Genomic DNA, 14,771 nt, shown 5'->3' on the forward strand with positions numbered 1-14,771 from the left:
GTGCAATCAATCAATACAATGAGTACTTAAATGAATATACAAAATTGGTTTACAGCTACAAGTTTAATTCATAATACTAAAATTTAATAAATGCAAGTTTTGAGTCATCAATGATAATCGTTGGTTGGTAATGGTTTTTTGGATACCATTGTAAGATTACAACCATTATGCAGGACATTTATTTCATTTACTTGTTATCAATACTGAACATAGTTTTTTTAAGTTTACTACATGGGGGTGGGGGGAGAATACTGATGACTGATTTATTGTAGAAACCTACAGATACATCTCAATGAAAGTGAAAATTACTATAGAGAAGTTCTCTAATGAATGATCTAGTAAATACTGTACTAATCAACAATATATTTCCATATTTATGTAACAATGTGTTTTGGCAGGGGCGTAACACAGGCCCCTGCAGCCCCCACGGTGCGGGGGGGCCCTCACCCTCCAGGGGGCCCCGTCAGCACCACACTTCAGCTGGGGAGCTCTAGATTGAGTCCAGAGGGGGCCCCTTCACTAACCCTGCAGGGGGCCCCCTCACAGTTCGTTACGCCACTGTGTTTTGGGTCTGAAGCACTGTCAATCCTGTGCATAAATATTGTCTAAATAGGATGTTTTACATATATTTTGTAGTTTTGTGATCATGCATTCTATGGGAGATGCAACTGAGTAGTATGCAAGAGAGTAGTTTCACTGTGACACTTGTCCCACTCATAATTCTCAGAATGTTTTCCATTGTATTCATTATTGTTTGTGCTAACAGGTCTGTATGAAAACGTGTGTGGGTTTCATAGGTCACTCTGAGGATGTGTTATTTTGCAGCACGCTATAGTTTTGAAAACATTCTCAAACAAGAAATGCTACACATAGATTTGCAGGCACATAAATATTAACTTAACATGTAGATATACAGTTAACAAAGAACTCTGATCGACAATAGACATTATAAAAATACTTTTATTTCTTATACAATATTACAAAAATTTACTGAAGTTAAAATGTCATTGAAAAGTTTGTTAAACAGCTGTTTAGAAATTGTTCTTAAAGTTCATTGATACATAATTGATATTTCAAAAAAGCACACATTCCTTGTCAAACATGATCATGAATCGTATTGCGGAAGGCTTGAAGTTGTAGTTACAATTAGGTATCAATGAACCTTAAGGACAACATCCAAACAGCTGTTTAACAAACTTTTCAATTACATTTTAACTTCAGTCAACGTTTGTAATATTGTATACGAAATAAAAGTATGTTTGTAATTTTGAACAGATTATATTAGGCTCATTGTCTATTGTTGATCATAGTTCTTTGTTTACTGTATATCTACATGTTAAGTTAATATTCGTATGCCCGCAAATCTATGTCTAACATTTCTTGCCTAAGAATGTTTTCAAACCTATAGTTGCTTTTCCCTGCTCTTGGCAAGTTTATTAAGCAGGGGTCCCCCTTTTCTTTAAATAGTTAGCAGCATGATCAGCATATAAGTATAACGTATAGATATACTCAGACATGACTACATGCTCCATGAGATACTCTAAGACTTATTACAGCTAACTTCTGTACTCTTTCCATTTTTTTCCAGAGACAGATTAACATCTGAAAAAGAAGAGTCCCAAATCGGAGAAAGAAAGTGAAATCTGTCTAAGAAAATTTCTGCAGAGTGTTAAAAAGCGGAATATACTTACCACATTGGGGATGACAGAAGAAAAGATGGCAGGCGCACAAAGAAAAATTGCAGCACAAGAGATAAAAGCCGGGGATGGCTTTGCCAGTGAAGAGGATTTAAGAAATGCCCTAGGATCAATCAAGGTTCAGGTCAATGTAGGAGAATTTAAAGGAAAAAATGTTTCTGTCTGGGACCTTTTGCACTCTCGCTATATCAATGAGGGGACACGACAGGAGTTGTTGAAAAATTATAGATTGACTATCAAAGAAATAATCACCATTGTTACTAGAACCATTGATGACATGGAAAAGACAGAAATTCACTTAACGGAAGAACAGATCAGCAAATTTAGGTCACTCACTGTTGCAATTCGTGTCGGTGAATACAAAGATCAAAAAGTAAACTTGTGGGAATTGCTAAACTCAAAATACATCTCAGAGAAAAAAAGAAAGGAACTCCTGAGGAGGTTCAAAGCCGGAGAGATGAGTGAATCTGAACTCATCAATACCATCACCACCATCATCACAGAAACAGAAGAGAGAAGCAGCAAGTTAAAGTTCAAAGGTCTCAGAAGACAGGTTACTGCCTCAGAGCTGCTGACATCAGAAATCATTGACCAGAAGACACTCAATGAACTGACCCAGGGCAGTAAAACTGTTGAAGAGGTGACTCAAATGGATTTAGTGAAGAGATACCTCGAAGGAACCAGCTGCATTGCTGGAGTGTTTGTGCCGTCCAAGACAAACCCATCTAAGAAGGAGAAAATGAGCATCTATCAGGCCATGAGGAAAGGATTTCTGAGGCCAGGAACTGCCCTGGTGCTGCTCGAGGCACAGGCTGCCACTGGATTCATTATAGACCCCTTGAAAAACAAAAAACTCTCAGTGGACGAAGCATTGGCAGCAGAGGTCATTGACCAAAGTCTTTATGCCAAACTTCTCTCTGCTGAAAGAGGAGTGACTGGTTACAAAGATCCCTACACTGAACAAAAAATCTCTCTTTTCCAGGCTATGAACAAAGAACTGATTGTGAAAGACCATGGAATCCGTCTGTTGGAGGCCCAGATTGCCACAGGAGGCATAATCGATCCTGTGCACAGCCATCGCGTCCCTGTGGAGGTTGCGTATAAGAGGGGATATTTTGATGAAGAGATGAACCAGATCCTCTCTGACCCCAGTGATGACACCAAAGGTTTCTTTGACCCAAACACTCATGAAAACCTCACCTACATGCAGCTGCTCGAGAGGTGTGTCCGGGATTCCGAGACTGGACTGTACATGCTCGACGTCTTGGAAAAAGGAGCAAAGAAATACGATGGAGGTATCAAAAGTCTAACCTTTTTGAAGAGTAAGTTTACTCATATCAGTTCAGGTCACTTCCAAGGGCAACAGGTGTCTGTGTGGGAGCTCATGAACTACTACTACAACTCCGCGGAGAAACGACAAGAGATCCTAAAAAGATATGAATCAGGAACATTAACAATTGATGAACTCATCACAAACATCCTCAAGATTATTAAAGAAACAGAACAGAAAAGTAACTCCCAAAATATGAATGGCACCACTGTAGATGGCATGGCCTCCAACGAGAAAGGAAACACCCAAAAGACTATTATTTCCACCACTGTCCTTATCCATCAGAGTAAGCTTGATGGGGAAAATAAAGACACAACTGTCAACAAGACTGGAACACAGTCCGATGAGAAAGATCAAATCAACCGAGCATTACAGTTCATCAACATTGACATCACTGCCGGTGACTTCCAAGGGCAGAGGAAAACTGTGTGGGATCTACTGCACTCTAAGTACACACCTGAAGACAAGCGCAACAATCACCTGAAGAGGCACAAAACAGCAGTGGAAGAAATCATTAACTCTCTCATTACCACTATTGAAAAGAAAGAAGAGGTAAATGAAATAATAAAACAAAAAAAGCAGGAGGGTACAAGTGCACATCCAACAAACAAAGATGGTGTGCCTCAGGAAGAAGACATTGAGAAGGCCTTACGCTCCATCACTGTTAATGTAAAAGTGGGACCATATCAAGGACAGAAAGTTACAGTCTGGGACCTTCTGCACTCTGAATATATTACAGTAGGACAGAGGGAAGAGCTCTTAAAGAATTACAAACTGACTGTCAAAGAAATCATAGACATCATAACACGAACTGTAAATGATGAGTCTGACTCTTTCTTCATCGATCAAGAAACAACAAAAACTTTGACGTCTCTCACGACCGACATCAATGTAGGTGAATATAAAGGCCAGAAAGTCAATGTGTGGGAATTGCTCAACTCGAAGTACATCTCAGAGGAAAAAAGAAAGGAGCTCCTGAAGAGGTTCCAAGCAGGACAGTTGAGTGAATCTGAACTCATCAAAACCATCACCACCATCATCGTGGAAACAGAAGAAAGAAGCAGCAAGTTAAAGTTCAAAGGACTGAGAAGACAGATCACTGCCTCAGAGCTGCTGACATCAGAAATCATTGACCAGAAGACACTCAATGAACTGACCCAGGGCAGTAAAACTGTTGAAGAGGTGACTCAAATGGATTTAGTGAAGAGATACCTCGAAGGAACAAGCTGCATTGCTGGAGTGATTGTGCCGTCCAAGACAAACCCATCTAAGAAGGAAAAAATGAGCATCTATCAGGCCATGTGGAAAGGATTTCTGAGGCCAGGAACTGCCCTGGTGCTGCTCGAGGCACAGGCTGCCACCGGATTCATTATAGACCCCTTGAAAAACAAAAAACTCTCAGTGGATGAAGCATTGGCAGCAGAGGTCATTGACCAAAGTCTTTACCCCAAACTTCTCTCTGCTGAAAGAGGAGTGACTGGTTACAAAGATCCCTACACCGAACAAAAAATCTCGCTGTTCCAGGCTATGAACAAAGAACTGATTGTGAAAGATCATGGAATCCGTCTGTTGGAGGCCCAGATTGCCACAGGAGGCATCATTGATCCTGTGCACAGCCATCGCGTCCCTGTGGAGGTTGCGTATAAGAGGGGATATTTTGATGAAGAGATGAACCAGATCCTCTCTGACCCCAGTGATGACACCAAAGGTTTCTTTGACCCAAACACTCATGAAAACCTCACCTACATGCAGCTGCTCGAGAGGTGTGTCCGGGATTCCGAGACTGGACTGTACATGCTCGACGTCTTGGAAAAAGGAGCTCCGAAATACGAAGGAGGCATCAAAAGTCTAACCTTTTTGAAGAACAAGTTTACTCATATCACTTCAGGTCATTTCCAAGGGCAACAAGTGTCTGTATGGGAACTCATCAACTACTACTACACCTCTGAGGAGAAACGACAAGAGATCCTAAAAAGATACGAATCAGGAACATTAACAATTGATGAACTTATCACAAACATTCTCACAATTATTAAAGAAACAGAACACAAGAGTAACACCCAAAATATGAATGGCACCAATACAGATGTGATAGTCTCCAATGAGAATGAGGCTGGAAACACTGAAAAAACTGTTAATTCCACCACTGTAATCAACCAACAGACTCAGCATGACGGGAAAAAGGAAGACACAACTGTCAACAAAACTGAATCACAGTCCGATGAGAAAGATCAAATCAACCGAGCCTTACAGTTCATCAACATTGACATCACTGCCGGCGACTTCCAAGGGCAGAGGAAAACTGTGTGGGATCTACTCCACTCCAAGTACACACCTGAAGACAAGCGAAACGATCACCTGAAGAGGCACAAAACAGCAGTGGAAGAAATAGTTAACTCTCTCATTGCCACTATTGAAAAGAAAGAAGAGGTAAATGAAATAATAAAACAAAAACAGCAGGAGGGTACAAGTGCACATCCGACAAACAAAGATGGTGGGCCTCAGGAAGAAGACATTGAGAAGGCCTTACGGTCCATCACGGTTGATGTAAAAGTGGGACGGTATCAAGGACAGAAAGTTACAGTTTGGGACCTTCTGCACTCAGAATACATTACAGACGGACAAAGAGAAGATCTGTTAAAAAATTACAAACTGACTGTCAAAGAAATCATAGACATCATAACAAGAACCGTCACTGATGAGATTGACTCTTTCATCATAGATCAAGAAGCGACAAAAACGTTGATGTCTCTCACGACCGACATCAATGTAGGTGAATATAAAGGGCAGAAAGTCAGTGTGTGGGAATTGCTTAACTCAAAGTACATCTCAGAGGAAAAAAGAAAGGAGCTCCTGAAGAGGTTCCAAGCAGGAGAGATCAGTGAATCTGAACTCATCAAAACCATCACCACCATCATCGTGGAAACAGAAGAACGAAGCAGCAAGTTAAAGTTCAAAGGACTGAGAAGACAGATCACTGCCTCAGAGCTGCTGACATCAGAAATCATTGACCAGAAGACACTCAATGAACTGACCCAGGGCAGTAAAACTGTTGAAGAGGTGACTCAAATGGATTTAGTGAAGAGATACCTCGAAGGAACAAGCTGCATTGCTGGAGTGTTTGTGCCGTCCAAGAAAAATCCATCTAAGAAGGAGAAAATGAGCATCTATCAGGCCATGTGGAAAGGATTTCTGAGGCCAGGAACTGCCCTGGTGCTGCTCGAGGCACAGGCTGCCACCGGATTCATTATAGACCCCTTGAAAAACAAAAAACTCTCAGTGGACGAAGCATTGGCAGCTGAAGTCATTGACCAAAGTCTTTACCCCAAACTTCTCTCTGCTGAAAGAGGAGTGACTGGTTACAAAGATCCCTACACCGAACAAAAAATCTCTCTGTTCCAGGCTATGAACAAAGAACTGATTGTGAAAGACCATGGAATCCGTCTGTTGGAAGCCCAGATTGCCACAGGAGGCATCATTGATCCTGTGCACAGCCACCGCGTCCCTGTGGAGGTTGCGTATAAGAGGGGATACTTTGATGAAGAGATGAACCAGATCCTCTCTGACCCCAGTGATGACACCAAAGGCTTCTTTGACCCAAACACTCATGAAAACCTCACCTACATGCAGCTGCTCGAGAGGTGTATCCGGGATTCCGAGACTGGACTGTATATGCTCGACGTCTTGGAAAAAGGAGCTCCGAAATACGAAGGAGGTAACAAAGGTCTAACCTTTTTGAAGAACAAGTTTACTCTTATCACTTCAGGTCACTTCCAAGGGCAACAGGTGTCTGTGTGGGAACTCATCAACTACTACTACACCTCTGAGGAGAAACGACAAGAGATCCTAAAAAGATATGAATCAGGAACAGTAACCATTGATGAACTTATCACAAACATACTCATGATTATTAAAGAAACAGAACACAAGAGTAACTCCCAAAATATGAATGGCACTACTGTAGATGTGATAGTCTCCGATGAGAATGAGGCTGGAAACACTGAAAAAACTATTAATTCCACCACTGTAATCAACCAACAGACTCAGCATGATGGGAAAATGGAAGACACAATTGTCAACAAAACTGAACCACAGTCCGATGAGAAAGATCAAATCAACCGAGCCTTACAGTTCATCAACATTGACATCACTGCCGGCGACTTCCAAGGGCAGAGGAAAACTGTGTGGGATCTACTTCACTCCAAGTACACACCTGAAGACAAGCGAAACGATCACCTAAGGAGGCACAAAACAGCAGTGGAAGAAATAATTAACTCTCTCATTGCCACTATTGTAAAGAAAGAAGAGGTAAATGAAATAATAAAACACAAACATCAGGAGGGTACAAGTGCACATCCGACAAACAAAGATGGTGTGCCTCAGGAAGAAGATATTGAGAAGGCCTTACGGTCCATCACTGTTGATGTAAAAGTGGGACGGTATCAAGGACAGAAAGTTACAGTCTGGGACCTTCTGCATTCAGAATACATTACAGACGGACAAAGGGAAGTTCTATTAAAGAATTACAAACTGACTGTCAAAGAAATCATAGACATCATAACAAAAACCGTCACTGATGAGACTGACTCTTTCTTCATAGATCAAGAAGCGACAAAAACGTTGACGTCTCTCACAACCGACATCAATGTAGGTGAATATAAAGGGCAGAAAGTCAGTGTGTGGGAATTGCTTAACTCGAAGTACATCTCAGAGGAAAAAAGAAAGGAGCTCCTGAAGAGGTTCCAAGCAGGAGAGATCAGTGAATCTGAACTCATCAAAACCATCACCACCATCATCGTGGAAACAGAAGAACGAAGCAGCAAGTTAAAGTTCAAAGGACTGAGAAGACAGATCACTGCCTCAGAGCTGCTGACATCAGAAATCATTGATCAGAAGACACTCAATGAACTGACCCAGGGCAGTAAAACTGTTGAAGAGGTGACTCAAATGGATTTAGTTAAGAGATACCTTGAAGGAACAAGCTGCATTGCTGGAGTGTTTGTGCCGTCCAAGAAAAATCCATCTAAGAAGGAGAAAATGAGCATCTATCAGGCCATGTGGAAAGGATTTCTGAGGCCAGGAACTGCCCTGGTACTGCTCGAGGCACAGGCTGCCACTGGATTCATTATAGACCCCTTGAAAAACAAAAAACTCTCAGTGGACGAAGCATTGGCAGCAGAGGTCATTGACCAAAGTCTTTACCCCAAACTTCTCTCTGCTGAAAGAGGAGTGACTGGTTACACAGACCCTTACACCGAACAAAAAATCTCCCTTTTCCAGGCTATGAACAAAGAACTGATTGTGAAAGACCATGGAATCCGTCTGTTGGAAGCCCAGATTGCCACAGGAGGCATCATTGATCCTGTGCACAGTCACCGCGTCCCTGTGGAGGTTGCTTATAAAAGGGGATATTTTGATGAAGAGATGAACCAGATCCTCTCTGACCCCAGTGATGACACCAAAGGTTTCTTTGACCCCAACACTCATGAAAACCTCACCTACATGCAGCTGCTCGAGAGGTGTGTCCGGGATTCCGAGACTGGACTGTACATGCTCGACGTCTTGGAAAAAGGAGCTCCGAAATACGAAGGAGGCATCAAAAGTCTAACCTTTTTGAAGAACAAGTTTACTCTTGTCACTTCAGGTCACTTCCAAGGGCAACAGGTGTCTGTGTGGGAACTCATCAACTACTACTACACATCTGAGGAGAAACGACAAGAGATCCTAAAAAGATATGAATCAGGAACATTAACCATTGATGAACTTATCACTAATATCCTCATGATAATTAAAGAAACAGAACACAAGAGTAACTCCCAAAATATGAATGGCACCGCTTTAGATGTGATAGTCTCTAATGAGAATGAGGCTGGAAACACTGAAAAAACTATTAATTCCACCACTGTAATCAACCAACAGACTCAGCATGATGGGAAAAAGGAAGTCACAACTGTCAACAAAACTGAACCACAGTCCGATGAGAAAGATCAAATCAACCGAGCATTACAGTTCATCAACATTGACATCACTGCCGGCGACTTCCAAGGGCAGAGGAAAACTGTGTGGGATCTACTTCACTCCAAGTACACACCTGAAGACAAGCGAAACGATCACCTAAAGAGGCACAAAACAGCAGTGGAAGAAATAATTAACTCTCTCATTGCCACTATTGTAAAGAAAGAAGAGGTAAATGAAATAATAAAACACAAGCATCAGGAGGGTACAAGTGCACATCCGACAAACAAAGATGGTGTGCGTCAGGAAGAAGATATAGAGAAGGCCTTACGGTCCATCACTGTTGATGTAAAAGTGGGACGGTATCAAGGACAGAAAGTTACAGTCTGGGACCTTCTGCATTCAGAATACATTACAGGCAGACAAAGGGAAGATCTATTAAAGAATTACAAACTGACTGTCAAAGAAATCATAGACATCATAACAAAAACTGTCACTGATGAGACTGACTCTTTCTTCATAGATCAAGAAGCGACAAAAACTTTGACGTCTCTCACAACCGACATCAATGTAGGTGAATATAAAGGGCAGAAAGTCAGTGTGTGGGAATTGCTTAACTCGAAGTACATCTCAGAGGAAAAAAGAAAGGAGCTCCTGAAGAGGTTCCAAGCAGGAGAGATCAGTGAATCTGAACTCATCAAAACCATCACCACCATCATCGTGGAAACAGAAGAACGAAGCAGCAAGTTAAAGTTCAAAGGACTGAGAAGACAGATCACTGCCTCAGAGCTGCTGACATCAGAAATCATTGACCAGAAGACACTCAATGAATTGACCCAAGGCAGTAAAACTGTTGAAGAGGTGACTCAAATGGATTTAGTGAAGAGATACCTCGAAGGAACAAGCTGTATTGCTGGAGTGATTGTGCCGTCCAAGACAAACCCATCTAAGAAGGAGAAAATGAGCATCTATCAGGCCATGTGGAAAGGATTTCTGAGGCCAGGAACTGCCCTGGTACTGCTCGAGGCACAGGCTGCCACCGGATTCATTATAGACCCATTGAAAAACAAAAAACTCTCAGTGGACGAAGCATTGGCAGCTGAAGTCATTGACCAAAGTATTTACCCCAAACTTCTCTCTGCTGAAAGAGGAGTGACTGGTTACAAAGATCCCTACACCGAACAAAAAATCTCTCTGTTCCAGGCTATGAACAAAGAACTGATTGTGAAAGACCATGGAATCCGTCTGTTGGAGGCCCAGATTGCCACAGGAGGCATCATTGATCCTGTGCACAGCCACCGCGTCCCTGTGGAGGTTGCGTATAAGAGGGGATACTTTGATGAAGAGATGAACCAGATCCTCTCCGACCCCAGTGATGACACCAAAGGTTTCTTTGACCCCAACACTCATGAAAACCTCACCTACATGCAGCTGCTCGAGAGGTGTGTCCGGGATTCCGAGACTGGGCTGTACATGCTCGACGTCTTGGAAAAAGGAGCTCCGAAATACGAAGGAGGTAACAAAGGTCTAACCTTTTTGAAGAACAAGTTTACTCATATCAGTTCAGGTCACTTCCAAGGGCAACAGGTGTCTGTGTGGGAACTCATCAACTACTACTACACCTCTGAGGAGAAACGACAAGAGATCCTAAAAAGATACGAATCAGGAACATTAACCATTGATGAACTCATCACAAACATCCTCATCATTATTAAAGAAACAGAACACAAGAGTAACTCCCAAAATATGAATGGCACCACTGTAGATGTGATATTCTCCAATGAGAATGAGGCTGGAAACACTGAAAAAACTATTAATTCCACCACTGTAATCAACCAACAGACTCAGCATGATGGGAAAAAAGAAGATACAACTGTCAACAAAACTGAACCACAATCCGATGAGAAAGATCAAATCAACCGAGCATTACAGTTCATCAACATTGACATCACTGCCGGCGACTTCCAAGGGCAGAGGAAAACTGTGTGGGATCTACTCCACTCCACATACGTGCAAACAGATGAAAGGCACAACCTTCTTGAAAAGCACAGAGCAACAGTGGAGAAAATACAAAGCTTTCTCTCTTCTACACTTGGGGCAACTGAGAAGGGAAAAGGCACAAGTGAAGCAATCCAGTTTGCCCTTGAGTCCAAAATTATTGACATCTCTGTGGGTGAATTTAGAGGTCAGAAACTTTCACTGTGGGAACTTCTTAACTCCAAGTACATCTCAGAAGAAAAAATGAAGGAACTGCTTGAGAAATACCAATCAGGAACTATTACTTTGGAGCAACTAGTTACAATTATTATCACCATCATTGAGGAGTCTTATCCGTCAGAGGAAGCTCTGAAAAATGCTTTGCAGGATATCAAAATCGATGTCACAGAAGGGCAATTCCAAGGTCAAAGATGTTCTATCTGGGATCTTCTACATAATGAGTCCATCACTGTGGACAAACGACATGAACTTCTGAAAAAGTGCAGACTGACTGTAAGGGAAATTGAAACAGTTGTTTCCAGTATCATTAATGAAAGAGGAGCAGGGAAAGAGGGTTTGGATTTGAACGATGCATTGATGATCTCCCAGTTGGGTGACGCTGATTTTTGGCAAGTGGATGAGCAAACACAACACCATTTGCAGGACACCCTGGTTGAGATACCCGTAGGACAGTTCAAAGGACAGAAAATGTCTATATGGGATATTTTGGAGTCTACCTATGTATCAAAGTTAAAAAAGAGTGAGATTCTACAAAAGTACAAATCAGGCGACTTGACTGTACAGGAAATGTCCAAAACTCTTATCACCATAATTGAGAAAACAGAAGAGAGACGCGGTATGCTGCTGTTCAAAGGCCTCAGAAGACAAGTCAGTGCCGCAGAGCTGTTCACTTCTGAAATCATTGACAAGAAGACACTAGATGAACTTACCCAAGGCAGTAAGACTTTGGAGCAAGTTAATCAAATAGATTCTGTTAAAAGATATCTGGAAGGCACCAGTTGCATTGCTGGAGTTTTGCTGCCACTTAAAAAAGGCCAATCCAAGAGAGAAAAGATGAGCATACATCAAGCTATGCAGAAAAACATCCTAAGACCCGGAACTGCCCTGGTGCTTCTCGAGGCACAGGCTGCCACTGGCTTCATCATTGACCCTTTGCAAAACAAGAAGCTCTCCGTAGAGGAAGCTGTTTCTGCTGGAGTGGTGGGACAAGATCTCCGCACCAAACTCCTCTCTGCTGAACGAGCAGTGACTGGCTACAGAGATCCCTACACTGAGAAAGAAATCTCCCTTTTCCAGGCCATGAAGAAAGAACTGATTGTGAAAGATCATGGCATCCGTCTTCTGGAGGCTCAGATTGCCACAGGAGGCATTATTGATCCAGTGCATAGTCACAGAGTCCCTGTAGAAGTTGCCTACAAGAGAGGTTATTTTGATGAAGAGATGAATCACATCCTCTCTGACCCCAGCGATGACACTAAAGGGTTCTTTGACCCCAACACTCATGAAAACCTGACTTACATGCAACTGCTTGAGAGATGTGTCCAGGACCCAGAGACAAGGCTCTACATGCTTGAGGTTGCTGAGAAAGGCACATCATGGTTCCAGATAGACAAGCAGCTCAAAGTCTTCATGCAATCCACTTTAGTCGATGCCCCTCCTGGGATGTTTAGCAGGGAGAACATTTCCATCTGGGACATATTCTTCTCTCGATACATTACAGAGGAACAAAGGCAGGAACTCTTGCATAAGTTTAAGTCAGGGAAGTTAACATTCGAGCAGCTCAAAACTGTTCTGGTTACCACTATTGAGCAAACTAAAGGCAAGGGCAGCAGTGAACAAAAGTACACTGAAGACAAAGAACAGAGGATGGAAATTCAATTTAAGTCACCATCTGGCAATACTGATACTGCTATCGACAAAGGAAAAAATGATGGGCATTCAGAGAGTGATCAAGATGGACGTAGGAAGTCAGATGAAGAAATTAAAAAGACTTTAAAATCAGATGAAGAAATTAAAAAGACTTTAAAATATTTCCATGTCAATATCCCTCAACTTCAAAGTCATAATTTTTCCTTGTTGACTGTTCTTAGTTCCAAACACATCCCCCAGGAAGAAAAACAGATTCTCTTCAAAAAATACACAACAGTGATAGAAGATGTCATAACTATACTCACCAGCACCTTTAAAGATACAGTGAGCGAGCATAGCTCTTTAGACCTGGGACACGCCAAAAAGGAGGTCTCAGGAGAAAGTGACTCACAAACCAGAGAGCTGCTGCAGGGTGCAAAAATCAAAATCACTGTTGGTGAGTTCAAAGGGCAAGGGCTTTCTGTATGGGAGCTTCTGAACTCCAAATACATTTATGAAGAGAAAAGAAATGAGCTTCTCAGAAAATATAAATCAGGAGAATTGACATTAGAGGAACTTATCCAAATTGTCACCACCACAATCGAGGAGTTTGAAGAGCGAAGCAGCAAGTTGAAGTTTAAGGGTCTCAGGAGACAAGTCACAGCATCCGAGCTGCTCAGCTCAGAGATCATCGACACAAAGACTCTGACCGATCTCACACAGGGCAAAAAGACCCTGGAAGAAGTCACACAAATGGACTCTGTGAAGCGATATTTGGAAGGAACTAACTGCATCGCTGGTGTGTTTGTGGCCTCTAAGAAAGACCCTACAAAGATGGAGAAGATGAGCATTTACGAAGCCATGGGCAAACGTATTCTGAGACCTGGGACTGCCCTGGTCCTCCTCGAGGCTCAAGCCGCCACTGGATTCATGATTAACCCTCTGACCAACGAGAAACTTTCTGTAGATGAAGCTGTGTCAGCTGGAGTGATTGGTCGGGAACTGCATGCTAAGCTTCTGTCTGCTGAAAAAGCAGTGACCGGTTACACGGATCCCTACACTGGACAGAAAATCTCTCTTTTCCAGGCTATGAACAAAGAACTGATTGTGAAGGACCATGGAATCCGTCTGTTGGAGGCCCAGATTGCCACAGGAGGCATCATCGACCCTGTGCACAGTCACCGCGTCCCTGTGGAGGTTGCGTATAAGAGGGGCTACTTCGACGAAGAGATGAACCAGATCCTTTCTGACCCCAGCGATGACACAAAAGGATTCTTTGATCCCAACACCCATGAGAACCTCACATACATGCAGCTTCTTGAAAGGGGAATCCAGGACCCAGAAACAGGACTATGCTTGCTTTCTGTTAATAAAAAGTAGGGTCTAAAATGCCCATTGACACTGTTTACTCTTTTTTAGCTCATTTAACAGCAAGGATGCCCAATTCTCAAAGACACTGGGTTTCTAACCCTGACCCCCCTGTAAAAGAACATGACGAGGAGATGCTCCATTGTGGTTTTTTGTGACATAAAATACTGAATTCAGAGTGTGTTCTAGGAGGAAAAACAACTCTGATCCCCATTGTTATACAGATGGTATTAAGTTCCCTTTTTGTACAAGGTCTTACAAACTTTGTCTATAAAGAGTGGTATACCATTCAAAGTGGTTTCATATATTTAGTGGCTTGTGCCGCCAGCAAATAAATGAATGTTTTTTGTACTGTTTGCAGTGCTTGTAATTTATTTCCATCTCACTGCTAGATACTTCTGTCCAAGTGTTTGTTCTGACTATATTGCATAAGAAATGGCAAATGTAGTACCCATTCAAAAATGTCAGCCCTAAATTCCAGGATGAGATTATATAACGAACTGTTCAAAAGAAAAATTTCATATGACTGATCAAAATAGAGCAAGAATTCTATAACACAATATCTGAAAACATCA

At 42.2% G+C, this 14,771-nt stretch overlaps 1 protein-coding gene across 2 annotated transcripts in view; it reads left to right on the plus strand.

The window, feature by feature from the left end:
- The window catches only part of EPPK1 (epiplakin 1), a 157,797-nt gene extending 143,250 nt beyond the window's left edge, over positions 1–14,547 (plus strand). Inside the window, exon 3 of one of the 2 annotated variants that reach the window (XM_078686577.1) lies at positions 1,557–14,547. In XM_078686577.1, coding sequence (XP_078542703.1) covers positions 1,702–14,208 — 12,507 coding nt within the window. In that variant the 5' untranslated portion in view covers positions 1,557–1,701 and the 3' untranslated portion in view covers positions 14,209–14,547. The remainder of the gene's footprint in view (positions 1–1,556) is intronic. The other variant, XM_078686576.1, reaches the window with a different exon arrangement.
- The last annotated feature ends 224 nt before the right edge of the window (positions 14,548–14,771 follow it).

Source organism: Lissotriton helveticus, chromosome 4_1, assembly GCF_964261635.1.
Source record: "Lissotriton helveticus chromosome 4_1, aLisHel1.1, whole genome shotgun sequence".
NCBI classification, from domain to species: domain Eukaryota; kingdom Metazoa; phylum Chordata; class Amphibia; order Caudata; family Salamandridae; genus Lissotriton; species Lissotriton helveticus.